This window comes from Oncorhynchus gorbuscha, linkage group LG15 (genome assembly GCF_021184085.1).
Source record: "Oncorhynchus gorbuscha isolate QuinsamMale2020 ecotype Even-year linkage group LG15, OgorEven_v1.0, whole genome shotgun sequence".
NCBI lineage: Eukaryota > Metazoa > Chordata > Actinopteri > Salmoniformes > Salmonidae > Oncorhynchus > Oncorhynchus gorbuscha.
Window position 1 is genome coordinate 16,094,620 of NC_060187.1, and position 17,995 is coordinate 16,112,614.

Sequence of the window (17,995 nt, forward strand, 5' to 3'; positions counted from 1 at the left end):
CAGATGGGATAGGGCAGTGTGATGGCGATTGCATCGTCTGTGGACCTATTGGGGCGGTAAGCAAATTGAAGTGGGTCTAGGGCGACAGGTAAGGTAGAGATATGATCCTTGACAAGTCTCTCAAAGCACTTCATGATGACAGAAGTGAGTGCTACGGGGTGATAGTCATTCATTTCAGATACCTTTGTTTTCTTGGGTACAGGAACATTGGTGGCCATCTTGAAGCATGTGGGGACAGCAAAGTGGGATAGGGAGAGATTGAATAGGTCTGTAAACACACCAGCCAGCTGGTCTGTGAATGCTCTGAGGACGAGGCTATGGATGCCGTCTGGGCCAGCAGATTTGCAAGGGTTTACACACTTTTAAATGTCTTACTCATGGCAGCCACAGAGAAGGAGAGCCCACAGTCCTTGGTAGCGAGCCGCGTCGGTGGCGCTGTGTTATCCTCAAAGTGGGCGAAGAAGGTGTTTAGTTTGTCTGGAAGCAAGACGTTGGTGTCCACCACGTGGCTGGTTTTCCTTTTGTAGTCCGTGATTGTCTGTAGACCCTGCCTAGTGGTTAGTGTTGTAGTGAAGGTTGCAAGTTCAAGTCCCCGAGCTGACAATGTACAAATCTGTTGTTCTGCCCCTGAACAGACAATTAACCCACTGTTCCTAGGCCGTCATTGAAAATAAAATTTGTTCTTAACCTCTCTGCGCACGGAACCCGGTAGCAGGCTGAAATTCAACAACATATGGTGATCGCTACATAAATAGTCATATTAAACATTCATGAAAATACAAGTGTCTCACATGTTTAGTTTAAGATTATTGGTAATTGCTGCAATATAGCCTGTTCAAAACTTCTGTGAAGGTTTAAACTAGTTTGCAAGTGTTTTGTTTCATTCTGTGTCATTTTCTTTGGCCAAATTAAGTTCCAACTGTAATGTTGTGTTTGCTGCGATAACTTCCACCTCGGATTTTCCCTATAAACAATGGCTTGACTTACTTTTGACATTACCCTAATACAGTTTAGAAAAGTTTGAAGGTTTTATGTGATGTGGCTATTAGCCTGTTGTACAGTTTTTCTGACTGAGTTCACTTTGCTTTGTTTCAGATGTGACATATCTCCCTGAGAGAGTGGTGGCCAGCTTTGGAGACAACGTGACCGTCTATTGCGTGTGCAATGACCTCCGGGTGAACGCCAGCACCATGGTCTGGATTCTGAACTCCCGTGACCGCCTTCCTAAGAGTCAGTACACTGCAGTCAACGACCGTGTCAGTAAGATAACGGTTCGACCATCGGAGCAGAGACTGTCTGACACCCTGCATTGCTGCCAGCCTTTTGGGGAGACGTATAGCTGTAACTACCACTACTCAACGATCTACATTAAAGGTGTGCTGGGATGGATGGTTGTTAAGATTTGGATTGGGTTAGGGTTAGACATCAGGGGGAAAAAATATGTATTTATTTATTTCAGCACGCATCCAACCCGGAAGCCAGCCGCACCAATGTGTCGGAGGAAACACTGTGCACCTGGCTACCTGGTTAGCGTGCACTGCGCCCGGCGATGAGACAAGGATATCCCTTTTTGCCGGTAGGATATCCCTACCGGCCAAACCCTCCCTAACCTGGACAACACTAGGCCAATTGTGCGTCGCCCCACAGACCTCCCGGTCTCTCTGCGACAGAGCCTGGGCACAAACCCAGAGTCTCTGGTGGCACTGCGATGCAGTGCCCTAGACCACTGCACCTCCCGGGAATCCTGGAAATGTATTTATTTGATGTAGATTATGTGTGTTTTAGATCCGGTCATTGATATCAGCTGTGTGACCAGTGGGGATCTGGACAGTATGACCTGTAGGTGGAACAACCTACCTATAGGTGGAATCAACTTCATGTCCAGGTAAACACTACTTACAGCATTTGTACAACCTACACAAAAACCTTTACAACCTACACAAACACCTGTAAAACCTACACATACACCTGTACACATATAGTTAAAGTGACTATTGGTTATCTTATGATTAAGATCAGTCTATTAGAGCATTTGAAATACTGGAGGATCTTACATTTGGCTCTTTGTTAGTACATTAATCGCTCTGCCATTTCCTGGTTGCTAAAATTTTAATGGTTTTAGCTTACTAAACAATGTGTATATATAATGAATTAGCTAAACAATTAACCATAATCCCAACCCATACAATACTACTAGCACTACAAACGGATTGTCATAGCTAGCCACCATGCAATAGCGCACATAGAACAGATCTACTGTTTCTAACACGGAACCCAAACCGGCTGCCCGTGCGCCATTGTGCATAAAAGTATTTTGTCCCCCCACACCAAATGCGATCCTGACATGTAGGTTAAAATATCTTAACAAACTCTGAACCATTTACATTAATTCGGGGACAGGTCGAAAGCATTAAACCTTTATGGCAATTTAGCTAGCTAGCTTGCAGTTGCTAGCTAATTTGTCCTATTTAGCTAGCTTGCACTTGCTAGCTAATTTGTCCTATTTAGCTAGCTTGCAGTTGCTAGCTAATTTGTCCTGGGATATAAACATTGAGTTGTTATTTTACCTAAAATGCATAAGGTCCTCTACTCTGACAATTAATCCACACATAAAATGGTCAACCTACTTGTTTCTAGTCATCTCTCCTCCTAGGCTTTTTCTTCTCTTGACTTTATATTGCGAATGGCAACTTTCATAAATTAGGTGCATTACCGCCACCAACCTCATCCGTCTTTCAGTCACCCACGTGGGTATAACCAATGAGGAGATGGCACGTGGGTACCCGCTTCTATAAACCAATGAGGAGATGGGAGAGGCAGGACTATTCTATTTTAGCCCTTGGCAATGCAGACGGTCGTTGCTGCAATAATTTAATGATATAGACATTTATTTTACAACGCTCGCGCACGCGACGCGAGTGGTGTAGTCAGCCTGTTAGACTGGCTTTCAATAATATGAGAGTGACAGATCTATAAGTCACATTTCTATGTGAATTTGGTCAGGTCGCCCAAAAAGTTTACATATGACACCTTTTCACTGTCACTGCTTGGTGTCTCTGATATATTCCTAAGAAATATGGGATGCGAGTTGGTTCAGGATCATAGAACAATACAGAACAGATTTAACCCCCTCAAGTGCAGCCTGGTGTCTAAGTGTAACATAGTAAATGTAAATCCGGGACATTGAAATTAGTATGATATGTGACCGACCACCTCCATTCGGTTTTATGTGCTAAATAGAGTGAGTAAGGTAGTGTAGTAAACAACCAACGATTTCAAAACTAAAAGTGGGGAAGGTAGTAGCCTATAATAAAGAATGACTACAGTTAAAAATACACTATCTAGTCCTTGGACTATATACTATTCTGACTTTGGTGCAGGTCTCGTTGTTATTCACATTACCATCTCTGCTAAACACACCCCATATCAAATGAAATCTATGTGTGTGTCACATGCACAGGATACAGAAGGTGTAAATGGTACTGTGAAATGGTTACTTGCATATTTACATAGTAGCAATACAATTATTTTATACATATTTTCTCATTCTTAGATGATGCTTACCCAGACACGAATGTTGATGGGTCATGTTAAAGATATGCTTTTGAGCTAGCTAAACAATTAACCATAATCCCAACTCATACAATACTACAAACACTACAAAAGAATTGTCATAGCTAGCCAACATGCATGAAATACTGTTGTATGAATCTGCAGGTAGGTAAAGCTAACCAACTAGGTTCAATGTTAGCTAGCTATCTAACATGAGGTGTTTCTGGACAAAAAAGACACATTTTGATAAGTATCAAATGCCTCCTGTGAAGTAGTGACGTGACCATATGCCTAGTGTCCTGAAACTGGTCACGTACAGTACCAGTCAAAAGTTTGGACACACCTACTCATTCAAGGGTTTTTCTTTATTTTTTACTATTTTCTACATTGGCGAATACTAGTGAAAACATCAAAACTATGAAATAGCACATATGAAGTCATGTAGTAACCAAAATGTGTTCAACAAATCAAAATATATTTGAGATTCTTCAAAGTAGCCACCCTTTGCCTTGATGACAGCTTTACACACTCTTGCCATTCTCTCAAACAGCTTCACCTGGAATGCTTTTCCAACAGTCTTGGAGTTCCCACATATGCTGAGCACTTGTTGGCTGCTTTTCCTTCCCTCTGCGCTCCAACTCATCCCATACCATCTGAACTGGGTTGAGGTCGGTGATTGTGGAGGCCAGCTCATCTGATGCAGCACTCCATCACTCTCCTTCTTGGTCAAATAGCCCTTACACAGCCTGGAAGTGTAGTAGGTCATCGTCCTGTTGAAAAAAATGATAGTCCCATTAAGTGCAAACCAGATGGGATCGTATATCGCTGCAGAATGCTGTGGTAAGCATTCTGGTTAAGTGTGCCTTAAATTCTAAATAAATGAGTGTCTCCAGCAAAGCACCATTACACCTTCCTCCTCCATGCTTCACGGTGGGAACCACACCTGCGGAGATCATCCGTTCACCTACTCTGCGTCTCACAAAGACATGCCAGTTGGAACCAAAAATCTCAAATTTGGACTCCTCAGACCAAAGGACAGATTTCCCCCGGTCTAATATCCATTGCTCGTGTTTCTTGGGCCAAGCAAGTCTCTTCTTCTTATTGGTGTCCTTTAGTAGTGGTTTCTTTGCAGCAATTCAACCATGAAGGCCTGATTCACGCAGTGTGGTATGGTTCATGAGACAGTAGGTTACTTAAGGTCCTTGGTCAGGGGGGATGGGGGGTGTATAACGTGAATGTCTAGCAACCCAAAGGTTGCGTGTTTGAATATCATCACGGTCAACTTTAGCAACTACTTACAGTACTACTTTTTAGCCATTTGTGACCCTTTTCAGGAAACTAGTTGTACAGTATGTCGCGGGTCACTACTTCACACAGAGCCTAATCTTTTGCTTTTTAAAAATCCAATTGAGTTTTTGACCAGAAATGCCTTCTGCAACGTGAACTTTCTTTTGCCTTAATAACAAACTTGTATGTCATCTGTAAATATGAATAAAATTGTTAAATTATGAGCCTAGTTGGTTTAGTCACAGAAAAAGTGAGCAACCTTCCTGCTAACCATGATTAGCTGAGATAATGAGTGGCTGGACATGCCGAGAGATGAGTTCGGATTGGTCTGCCACATAGCGCGCTTCTGTCTAGTTGAGCTGGTTATGTGTAGGTAATCCTGTCTAACACTGCTTTAAAAAATATATATTGTCGCTCTGGATAAGAGCGTCTGCTAAATGACTTAAATGTCATGTAAATATTGCTTAGTAGAACTGCATAAGTGTTGCTCTCCATTTCCTGGAGGAAGTGAGTTTTGAAATCAGTGGGATGGATGGATAGATGGAGTATGATAGCTAAAGAGATGTAATCCAGAGACAGGTGTGGTCCTTCTGTAGCTCAGTTGGTAGAGCATGGCGCTTGTAACGCCAGGGTAGTGGGTTCATCCCGGGTTTTGAATGTATGCACATGACTGTAAGTAAACTAAAATGGCATTTATTATTATATATTTAAACTAAGTACAACCATGGCATCTGTGACAGGGCTAGGCCCACCTAAATGGAGGGAGACATATCTACGTTTACTATGTTACATCAACCCTTGAGTCCAGTTTGTCAAGCAAAATGTAAATGACTGTGTGTGTGATAATTTGTGAATTATTGCCGTGATTTCAAAACTCAGGCAGTGTAGAAGTTTACTTGTTGCATACCATTGACTATGACATGCTTCATACATACCCAGAAGTGGTAAAGGTGTTTTCACCCTGACGTTCTTTGTGTGTCCGTCAAATTCTCCAGGGTGGCCGACCTGTCCTGTGACGTCATGGAGGAAGCGGAGAGGGTGGGTGTGCCAGTGGGTGTGGTCAGGCAGGCAAAGTGTGAGTCCAGCGGCTATAGGGGAGTGAAGAGCTGCAATCTGCAGCCAATAAGAGTGACTTCCTGCTACAAGCTGTGGATGGAGGCCAAGATGGACAACAGCACGAGGTCACATCCTGTCTACATCACACCTATGGATCACGGTGAGTTAGGACCAGTATAGGAGTTCTGGTCTTGTTACATTTATTTTCTTACATGTTGTGGCTTTTTGAAACCTACTGCACCAGCATGTGTTAATAATATTTAGTTTATATTTTTAAAACATGTATAGCTTTTAGTCTGCTTGACCAGGCTACATAATGACTGCCCTCTCCCTTCCTCTAGTGAAGCCCCATCCTCCCTCAGGCCTTGAGGCAGTGAGCATGCCCAGTGGGGTCCTAAAGCTGGCGTGGGTGCCCCCAGAACTGCCCATCTATGATATGCAGTACCAGGTCCGCTATGCCCTCTCAACTGGCAGGGCCCATCCATTCTGGCAGGTTCGTAGGGCTCTTTCCAGAGTGCTCTGGTCAAAGTGGTGCACTATGTAGGGGTCTTCAACTAGATTCAGCCGGGGGCCGCCGATTTATTTTTGAATGGATGGTCAGGGTGCCAGAACATAATGACAAATAATTTGGGGACTGCAAATTGACCGCAAGAAGCCCAAACAGATATAATATTTGACTAAAACATAATAATTTAAAACCTGGTTTACATTAGTATACGATTACATATATCTCTCTATTATGTGTGGGAATAATTTTGCAACAGATATTTCCAATATTAAAAACAATTGGAGCTGATTTGCTGGTGTTTTTACAGTATTTTATGTCAAAAGAATGTTTTATATCTAACCTTTTGTTTTGCTCAGAAAATCTGGGAGGCAAAATAAAATCTCTGGCGGGCCAAATTTGGCCAGTGGGCCGCGAGTTGGGGAACCCTGAATAGAGGGCCATATCGGATGCGGCCTTGAGCTCATCTAGCTCCAACCGCCTGGCCATGAGCATCAGCTGGTCTCTATTTTCTATCTCTGATCTAGGAGTGGCATTATTTGCCCTAAAATATATGGCATTTACTGGTAGAGGAACACTGATTTGGTGGCATGAAGCTGAATACGTAATTTTAATAAAACCTTTGATTAACACTTTTGGTGGGACAGCCATGCAGTCTCCATAGACAAACACACTGGCAGTAGAATGGCTTAACTGAAGGGCTCAGTGACTTTCAACGTAGCACCATCTTTCCAACAAGTCAATTCGACAACTTTCTGCCCTGCTAGAGCTGCCCCGGTCAACTGATAGTGCTGTTATTGTGAAGTAAAAACATCGAGGGGGAAAAACATCTCAGCCGCAAAGTGGTAGGCCACACAAGCTCACAGAACAGGACCGCAGAGTGCTGAAGCACATAGCATGTAAAAATCGTCTGTCCTAGGTTGCAACACTACCGAGTTCCAAACTGCCGCTGTAAGCAATGTCAGCATAATAACTGTTTGTCGGGAGCTTCATGAAATGGGTTTCCATGGCCGAGCAGCCACACACAAGCATAAGATCAACAAGCGTAATGCCAAGCGTCAGATGGGGTGGTGTAAAGCTCGCGGACATTGGACTCTGGCGCAGTGGAAACGTGTTCTCTGGAGTGATAAATCATTCTTCACCATCTGGCAGTCCGACAGACAAATCTGGGTTTGGAGGATGCCAGGAGAACGCTACCTGCCCCAATGCATAGTGTCAAATGTCACGTTTGGTCGAGGAGGAATATTAGTCTGGGGCTGATTTTCATGGTTCAGGCCCCTTATTTCCAGTGAAGGGAAATCTTAACGCTACAGCAAGCCCGACCTCACTAATGCTCTTGTGGCTGAATGGAAGAAAGTCCCCGCAGCCATGTTCCAGCGTCTAGTGGAACTCCTTCCCAGAAGAGTGGAGGCTGTTATGGCAGCAAAGGGGGGACCAACTCCATATTAAAACTCATGGTTTTGGAATGAGATGTTCGAAGAGCATGTTTCCACATAACTTTGGTCATGTAGTGTATTTTCCCAAAATCCAGTTGCTTATGAGTTAATGGATAAATATTGATTTATTTTGAAGCTAAAAATAAATGATTTGCTGTAAATATGTGATTTAATTGAGATATGTTCCACAGGTTCTAGCTGTGCAGACTGAGTCGTGGGCTGAGGTCCTAGAACCAGATGTGTGTGGGGTGTACAATGTGCAGGTCCGCTGTATGCACATCAACGGCTCCGGGACCTGGAGTGACTGGAGTCACTTGCTCTACACAACGACTCACAACAGCAGAGGTACATTATTGTACTGGATGACTTCCTCATCACTTCATGCATGTCATTGTGTCATTGTCATAAAAAATCAATAAAAAGATTCAGAAACGTCTTTTTGTGATTTTACTTGTTTTTGAGAAACCTACCCCAACCAACGATTGGCTTCCTCATCCTCGTTGTACAGTACGGGGGTCCAAATAAACATCAACAAATGCTCCAAAAACACCCAAATATGTCCTTATTGAACCTAAAACTTTCTCAGTATAGTGATGTAGGTCTTTAGAACTTTATCTGCAACGTTATCCAGTTATCCTATCCAGCTGTTCCAATTTGTAGCCTGCTGCCAATGGAAAATAACCTTCTGTTAGAAAAGTCACACAGCCACTGTATGGCTGTGTGTGTGTGTGTGTGTGTGTGTGTGTGTGTGTGTGTGTGTGTGTGTGTGTGTGTGTGTAGCTGTAACATCTATATTCTGTTCTCTCAGCTCCTGACCAGGGTCCTGATTTCTGGCGAGTGTTTCAGGAGGATCCAGCAAGTACGCAGACGAACGTCACTCTTCTCTTCGAGGTACAGTCCATAGCCTTCAGAGGACACATTACATGTTTCATAGTATGCGGTTTAAATGTTAACATCAGAGAGAGTTAGATTAATTGAACAGGTATACGAAGGTGCCTCCTCTCCTTTCACTACATCTTAGTTTATTCTGAAAATACTAGATGAGTCTGTGCAATACAGCAGTACTCAGTTACCTATCTCAGATCAGAGAATATAAGGAAGTAGCACATTGGATAACAAATCCTCATTACAGTCCTTGATAGTCTCAACTCTTCCCTCTCCTCTTCCCCATAGCATTCCCCCATTGTGGAGCCAACCTACTGTGTGGAGGAACTTGTAGTACAGCACCAGGGCTCTGGGGGCGCTGTTACTGAGGAGAAAATAGGCCTGGTGTCATCCTATAGCTTTGAGTGGAGAGGGGAGGTCCACTCTGTGACGGTCAAGGCTCAGAACAGCCAGGGCTCTTCCACTAGGAACACCCACATGACCCTGGATAGACACCCCAAACGTAAGTCGCTGTTGAAAAATACTGTATTTGTATAGGGCTGAAGGATTGTTATACCCAGTACACAGATTACTAGCATAAACAGATTACTAGCAGTCAAAAAAAATTAATTCAGAAACAAATATCTGGGAAGAAAGAAAATGTTATTTGAAAACTGCTTGTTTGTTTTCCCAATTTAAATAACATATTTAGTTGGTGTTCTTGCTTCATGTCATAGTCAGTTGAAATACTATGTTTCTGACTTCGTGGTCATCAGTGAGAGATAACAGGCATGTTGGTCTCAACTGGGCATGCTCACTGCCTCAAGACCAGAGTGGGGTGTGGCTTCACTAGAGACGGAGAGGACAGGAAGGGTGAGAACAGCAGCAGGTAGCCTGGAGGTTAAAAACTTTGGACCGGTTTACCGAAAGGTCGCTGGCTGGGTACGAGTGTCTGCTAAATGACTCAAATATAAATGATTAGGCATGTTGATGTCAGTTAAAAGCCTGAGTGGATAAAAAACCATTATCTCTGGCTTGGTATGTTCTCTACCAAGGTCTAATAATTATGATAATGGACTTGGAATTCATTGTAAAATGGAGCTCTTCTCGGCACACGTCTTTGTGACACACCGGGATGTTTGTTGTGTGTTTTCATCTGTTATTCATATTTTCATGAATAGCTAGTTGGCTGAGAGGAAACCATTAACTGTGATGCTGGTACTGTTATTATTAGTAAAATAGGTACTGGTCTCTCAACTTGGATGGGCCAAAAAAATGAAATATGATGTTCAGTTTATTTTCTAGTCAAGGACAGGAGGGGAACACTCTTTGTTTTGCTAATTCCCAGCAGCCTACCCTTTTAGGAATCCCTCACTCCTCATAGGAAGAAAGAAGACGCACAATTTCTGAGGACAATTTTTATTTTGGATAGTAACAAGAATACATGAATGTTGTGCGTGTATCGAAATGTAAGTTGCGGGGGGGAGGGTTTATTGGGTTTCTTTTTACATGTTGTGTAGTAATGGGTAATAACCACAAATGACTCAGTAACTATGATCAATGTGGAACTGTATGTTCTATAGTACAGCTATTACACTTCTGTTTGGCATATAATTTATAGTATGTAGCATTATGCCCCGTTACCATAAGTGTCACTGTTGTATTGGTAAACGTAGTTTTTCATATACACATGCTACCACTGCGCTTTCCATAGTGGCCTTTGTTAGAGTGGTTGTTGCGAGCTTCTAGAACCTTCCCAGACAGGTAATGGAGCTCCCGCATGTGCAGAGTAATTCATGACCCTGTGGTGCTGGGGCAGATACGATAAGATAAGCATTGCAGATTCTCGCACCAGCCCGGAGCATAGCAGCGGGAAGTAGTTTGGGGATGGCGTTCAGCTAAACCTAGGGCAAAGATTTTTATAACTAAACGAAGATAGACCACAGCCTGTCGTTTCCAATGGGAACAGATTAGTCATAGTGGGCAGAACAAGTAAGGAAGTGGGCAGAGCCAAGCACGAGCTAGCGAGATCCTATTGGGCCGTTCTAGCAGACATCTGCATATTACCGTCAGGGAACGCCTACTCTGTGAAATGCGCGTGTGCTATAACTCAATTCAACTTTGCACTCCTAAACAACACGATTTCTTAACTTTTGCAAAGGCAAAAGTCTACAAAACTTTGTCCACTCTGTTCATAACAAATTTCCTGTTTTGGAAACAGAACTGTACTGAGATTCATCTATGAGAAAAATTTAGTTCCCTCTGCCCGCCACTGGGCTTCCTCTCATTACCATATCTTAACTGACTTGCCTAGTTAAATAAAGGTAAAATGTAAAAAAATATATTTAACAAAAATATATTTGGTAGTGAGTGGAAATGCCAAGTGGATGCTTAATATTTCTACATCCAGTGAAATATCTGTCTCATTGTTCTATCTGTGCCTGGGGTATGGCAAAGTGGAGTGTGTAGAAATACATCCACCAGTTGAAACTCATTTATACTTCCACACAATTTTAAAACTCTAAAATGCTATTTGGAGAACAGCAAAAACAAACGTGGGATGGCAAAAGGACAATCAAACTTGTGAACATTATCCCTAGCTGTGTATTGCCGCTGTGTATTGTATGGAATCCAAGATGGCGTAGCAGTAAGTCGTCCTGTCGTATCGTCTCTCTGTATATATCGTCTCTTTTTTGTTTTACTTTTTTTTTTACGCATATCTTTAAAGACATTTTGCTAAACCTAAGCTTCCAAATACTCTCCTGCAACCCGCCTCACCCAATGTAGCTACTTTTTCCTAAAGTATTTATATTTACTTTGGAACCGGAACCCCTCAACTGAAGCTAGCCAGCTAACTACCAGCTATGCTAGCGGTCTTCAGCTAACCGGTCATCAGCTAACCTTTAGCTCGGAAAGCTCTTGCCAGTTCGAACAACGCAACGCTAACCAGAGCATAACGGACCTATTTATTTTTTTATCCCCGGATTCCCACCGCAAACGGAACATTTTTATTTATTTATTTATTTATTTATTTTTTCAGCTGGATCTTCACAACTAGCTATCGAGCTAAACCGCAACCCTGGTTGATTACTCCTGGCTAGCGTTTCCACCCACGTAGCTTGAAGCTAGCCCAGCCAGAGCCCCTGTGCTGCCACCGTAGCATACTCCTGGGCTACAATACCCTGACCCACGACCGGTCTATCGATGTCACCGCATGAAGAGGAATAAACAGACTCACCCCATCGCGACGTCCCCCAAAGGCTAACTCTCTTGCCCTCGCTATCTCCTTGCCTGCTAACTGCTAGCTTGTTTATCGCCCAGATCCGCTAACTACTACCTTGTTTACCCCGGCCTGCTAACTCTTAGCTTGTTAGCACAGGCCTGCTAACCGTCTGCATCGCCACGTCCCAAACTCTCAGTGGCCCATATGTACTTTCTATCTCTTCCCGATTTACATTTTTTTTGTTTATACCTCCCGGAAACCTGCCTCACCTAATGTGATACGGAATCGCTATTATTTTTTTTTTAGAACACACTAAAGAACTTCCAGAAGCTAACCAGCTAACTAGCTACAAGCTATTTAGTCATTGTTAGTTTTTTAACCTGGATAACACTTGCCAGTCCAGCTCCCCTGCCCCATCCACTGCTGCCCCCTGGACACTGATCACTTGGCTACATAGCTGATGCACGCTGGACTGTCCATTAATCACGGTACTCCATTCTGCTTGTTTGTTTTCTGTCGGCCCCGTTGCCTAGTCAACGCCATTTTACCTGCTGTTGTTGTGCTAGCTGATTAGCTGTTGTCTCACCTACTGTTTTAGCTAGCTTTCCCAATTCAACACCTGTGATTACTGTATGCCTCGCTGTATGTCTCTCTCAAATGTCAATATGCCTTGTATACTGTTGCTCAGGTTAGTTATCATTGTTTTAGTTCACAATGGAGCCCCTAGTCCCACTCCTCATACCCCTGATACCTCCTTTGTCCCACCTCCCACATATGCGGTGACCTCACCCATTACAACCAGCATGTCCAGAGATACAACCTCTCTCATCATCACCCAGTGCCTGTGCTTACCTCCGCTGTACCCGCACCCCACCATACCCCTGTCTGCGCATTATGCCCTGAATATATTCTACCATGCCCAGAAACCTGCTCCTCTTATTCTCTGTCCCCAACGCTCTAGGCGACCAGTTTTGATAGCCTTTAGCCGCACCCTCATACTACTCCTTCTCTGTTCCGTGGGTGATGTGGAGGTAAACCCAGGCCCTGCATGTCCCCAGGCACCCTCATTTGTTGACTTCTGTGATCGAAAAAGCCTTGGTTTCATGCATGTCAACATCAGAAGCCGCCTCCCTAAGTTTGTTTTACTCACTGCTTTAGCACACTCTGCTAACCCTGATGTCCTTGCCGTGTCTGAATCCTGGCTCAGGAAGGCCACCAAAAATTCAGAGATTTCCATACCAAACTATAACATCTTCCGTCAAGATAGAACTGCCAAAGGGGGAGGAGTTGCAGTCTACTGCAGAGATAGCCTGCAAAGTAATGTCATACTTTCCAGGTCCATACCCAAACAATTCGAACTACTAATTCTGAAAATGACTCTCTCCAGAAATAAGTCTCTCACTGTTGCCGCCTGCTACCGACCCCCCTCAGCTCCCAGCTGTGCCCTGGACACCATTTGTGAATTGATTGCCCCCCATCTAGCTTCAGAGTTTGTTCTGTTAAGTGACCTAAACTGGGATATGCTTAACACCCCGGCAGTCCTACAGTCTAAGCTAGATGCCCTCAATCTCACACATATCATCAAGGAACCCACCAGGTACAACCCTAACTCTATAAGCAAGGGCACCCTCATAGGCGTCATCCTGACGAACTGGCCCTCCAAATACACCTCCGCTGTCTTCAACCAGGATCTCAGCGATCACTGCCTCATTGCTCATCACTGTCAAACGCTCCCGAAAACACTTCTGTGAGCAGGCCTTTCTAATCGACCTGGCCCGGGTATCCTGGAAGGACATTGACCTCATCCCGTCAGTTGAGGATGCCTGGTCACTCTTTAAGAGTAACTTCCTCACCATTTAGTTAAGCATGCTCCGTTCAAAAAATTCAGAACTAGGAACAGATACAGCCCGTGGTTCACTCCAGACCTGACTGCCCTCAATCAGCACAAAAACATCCTGTGGCGGACTGCAATAGCATTGAATAGTCCCCGCGATATGCAACTGTTCAGAGAAGTCAGGAACCAATACACTCAGTCAGTCAGGAAAGCTAAGGCCAGCTTCTTCAGGCAGAAGTTTGCATCCTGTAGCTCCAACTCCAAAAAAGTTCTGGGACACTGTGAAGTCCATGGAGAACAAGAGCACCTCCTCCCAGCTGCCCACTGCACTGAGGCTAGGGAACACGGTCACCACCGATAAATCCATGATTATCGAAAACTTCAACAAGCATTTCTCAACGGCTGGCCATGCCTTCCGCCTGGCTACTCCTACCTCGGCCAACAGCTCCGCCCCCCCCCCCGCAGCTCCTCGCCCAAGCCTCTCCAGGTTCTCTTTTACCCAAATCCAGATAGCAGATGTTCTGAAAGAGCTGCAAAACCTGGACACGTATAAATCAGCTGGGCTTGACAATCTTGACCCTCTATTTCTGAAACTATCCGCCGCCATTGTCGCAACCCCTATTACCAGCCTGTTCAACCTCTCTTTCATATCGTCTGAGATCCCCAAGGATTGGAAAGCTGCCGCAGTCATCCCCCTCTTCAAAGGGGGGAGACACCCTGGACCCAAACTGTTACAGACCTATATCCATTCTGCCCTGCCTATCTAAGGTCTTCGAAAGCCAAGTCAACAAACAGGTCACTGACCATCTCGAATCCCACCGTACCTTCTCCGCTATGCAATCTGGTTTCCGAGCCGGTCACGGGTGCACCTCAGCCACACTCAAGGTACTAAACGATATCATAACCGCCATCGATAAAAGACAGTACTGTGCAGCCGTCTTCATCGACCTTGCCAAGGCTTTCGACTCTGTCAATCACCATATTCTTCAGTTTTTCGGAAGACTGCCTTGCCTGGTTCACCAATTACATCGCAGACAGTGTTCAGTGTGTCAAATCGGAGGGCATGCTGTCCGGTCCTCTGGCAGTCTCTATGGGGGTGCCACAGGGATCAATTCTCGGGCCGACTCTCTTCTCTGTATATATCAATGATGTTGCTCTTGCTGCGGGCGATTCCCTGATCCACCTCCACGCAGACGACACCATTCTATATACTTTCGGCCCGTCATTGGACACTGTGCTATCTAACCTCCAAACGAGCTTCAATGCCATACAACACTCCTTCCGTGGCCTCCAACTGCTCTTAAACGCTAGTAAAACCAAATGCATGCTTTTCAACCGATCGCTGCCTGCACCCGCATGCCCGACTAGCATCACCACCCTGGATGGTTCCGACCTTGAATATGTGGACACCTATAAGTACCTAGGTGTCTGGCTAGTCTGCAAACTATCCTTCCAGACTCATAACAAACATCTCCAATCGAAAATCAAATCAAGAGTCGGCTTTCTATTCCGCAACAAAGCCTCCTTCACTCACGCTGCCAAGCTTATCCTAGTAAAACTGACTATCCTACCGATCCTCGACTTCGGCGATGTCATCTACAAAATTGCTTCCAACACTCTACTCAGCAAACTGGATGCAGTTTATCACAGTGCCATCCGTTTTGTCACTAAAGCACCTTATACCACCCACCACTGCGACTTTTATGCTCTAGTCGGCTGGCCCCCACTACATATTCGTCGCCAGACCCACTGGCTCCAGGTCATCTACAAGGCCATGCTAGGTAAAGCTCCGCCTTATCTCAGTTCACTGGTCACGATGGCAACACCCATCCGTAGCCCGCGCTCCAGCAGGTGTATCTCACTGATCATCCCTAAAGCCAACACCTCATTTGGCTGCCTTTCGTTCCAGTACTCTGCTGCCTGTGACTGGAACGAATTGCAAAAATCGCTGAAGTTGCAGACTTTTATCTCCCTCACCAACTTCAAACATCAGCTATCTGAGCAGCTAACCGATCGCTGCAGCTGTACATGGTCTATTGGTAAATAGCCCACCCATTTTCACCTACCTCATCCCCACAGTTTTTATTTATTTACTTTTCTGCTCTTTTGCACACCAATATCTCTACCTGTACATGATCATCTGATCATTTATCACTCCAGTGTTAATCTGCAATATTGTAATTATTCGCCTACCTCCTCATGCCTTTTGCACACATTGTATATAGACTCCCCTTTTTTTCTATTGTGTTATTGACTTGTTAATTGTTTACTCCATGTGTAACTCTGTGTTGTCTGTTCACACTGCTATGCTTTATCTTGGCCAGGTCTCAGTTGCAAATGAGAACTTGTTCTCAACTAGCCTACCTGGTTAAATAAAGGTGAAAAAAATGTAAAAAAAAGTATTGCTGCTGTCCATGTTATTTGTTGTCTGTAGCTTTTGAGATTTGGAAACACTTTGTTGCTTTTTGTGCTGCTGCCCTGTCTGCGTGCTACGTGTTGCTCTTCCTATGTTTGTCTGCATGTGCTCACTGCTCATTGTTTGTCTGTATTGTAATTGTTTTGAATAACCCGCCCAGGGACAGCACTTGAAAATTAGCCGGCTGGCTAAAACCGGCACTTTTACTGAAACATTGATTAATGTTCACTGTCCCTGTAAAAGAAACTCAAACAAAAATGTCCCATAGACGCTATCACCTCAGCATTAGGTTTATATTAGGTTAAAAGGGCTGTGGAATGGCGTCCACAATGTACTACTCAACCTCCTCATACGGTGCATTCGGAAAGTATTCAGACCCCTTGACTTTTTCCACATTTTGTTACGTTACGTCCTTATTCTAAAACAAATTCATTATTTTTTCCCTCAATCTACACACAATACCCTATAATGACAAACAAAAACAGATTTTTAGAAATGTTTGCAAATTGATAAAACAAATAAAAAAAGATATTGCAATTACGTAAGTATTCAGATACTTTGCTAAAGCACCTTTGGCAGCGATTACAGCCTCGTCATCCTGGGTATGACACTACAAGCTTGCCACACCTATATTTGTAAAGTTTCTCCCAAGGGAGGGCAGGTGCTTATGTTTTTTTCATCATCAATCTACACACAATACCAAATAATGACAAAGCAATTTTTTAAATAAAAAAAATAAACAGAAATATCACATTTACATAAGTATTCAGACCCTTTACTCAGTACTTTGTTGAAGCACCTTTGGCAGCGATTACAGACTCGAGTCTTCTTGGGTATGCCACTACAAGCTTGGCACACCTGTATTTGGGGAGTTTCTACCCTTCTTCTCTGCAAATCCTCTCAAGCTCTGTCAGGTTGGATGGAGAGCGTCGCTGTACAGCTATTTTCAGGTCTCTTCAGAGATGTTTGATCGGGTTCAAGTCCGGGCTCTGGCTGGGCCACTCAAGAACATTCAGAGACTTGTCCCGAAGCCACTTCTGCGTTCTCTTGGCTGTGTGCTTAGGGTCATTGTCCTGTTGGAAGGTGTACCTTCGCCCCCAGTCTGTGGTCCTGAGCGCACTGGTGCAGGTTTTCATCAAGGATCTCTATGTACTTTGTTCACCGTTCGTCTTTCCCTCACTCCTGACTAGTCTCCCAGTCCCTTCCACTGATAAACATCCCCACAGCATGATGCTGCCACTACCATGCTTCACCATAGGGATGTTGGAAGTTTCTTCCAGACCTGACACTTGGCATTCAGGCCAAAGACTTCAATCTTGGTTTCATCAGACCACAAAATCTAGTTTCTCATGGTCTGAGAGTCTCATGGTCTGAAAGTCCTTCTGTCTAGTGTCTTCCGTCTTGCCACTCTACCATAAAGGCCTGATAGATGGAGGGCTGTAGAGATGTCCTTCTGAAAGGGTTTCCCATCTCCCCAAATGAACTCCAGTGACCATCGGGTTCTTGGTCACCTCCCTGACCAAGGTCCTTCTTCCCCAATTGCTCAGTTTGGCTGGACGGCCAGCTCTAGGAAGAGTGTTGGTGTTTCCAAACTTGGAGGCCCCTGTGTTCTTGGGGACCTTCAATTCTGCAGAAATGTTTTGGTACCCTTCCCCAGATCTGTGCCTCGACACAATCCTCTCTCTGAGCTCTACGGACAATTCCTTCGGCCTCATGGCTTGGTTTTTGCTCTGACATGCACTGTCAACTGTTACATAGAAAGGTGTGTGCAATTCCAAATCATGTCCAATCAATTTAATTTACCATAGGTGGACTCCCATAA

At 44.3% G+C, this 17,995-nt stretch overlaps 1 protein-coding gene across 1 annotated transcript in view; it reads left to right on the forward strand.

Annotated features, from left to right (window-relative positions):
• Nucleotides 1–17,995, forward strand: part of lepr (leptin receptor) — a 65,462-nt gene that overhangs the window by 25,537 nt on the left and 21,930 nt on the right. The window contains 7 exon segments of the mRNA XM_046300649.1: nucleotides 1,096–1,374; nucleotides 1,786–1,885; nucleotides 5,835–6,055; nucleotides 6,237–6,388; nucleotides 8,028–8,181; nucleotides 8,645–8,727; nucleotides 9,010–9,223. Coding sequence (XP_046156605.1) covers nucleotides 1,096–1,374; nucleotides 1,786–1,885; nucleotides 5,835–6,055; nucleotides 6,237–6,388; nucleotides 8,028–8,181; nucleotides 8,645–8,727; nucleotides 9,010–9,223 — 1,203 coding nt within the window.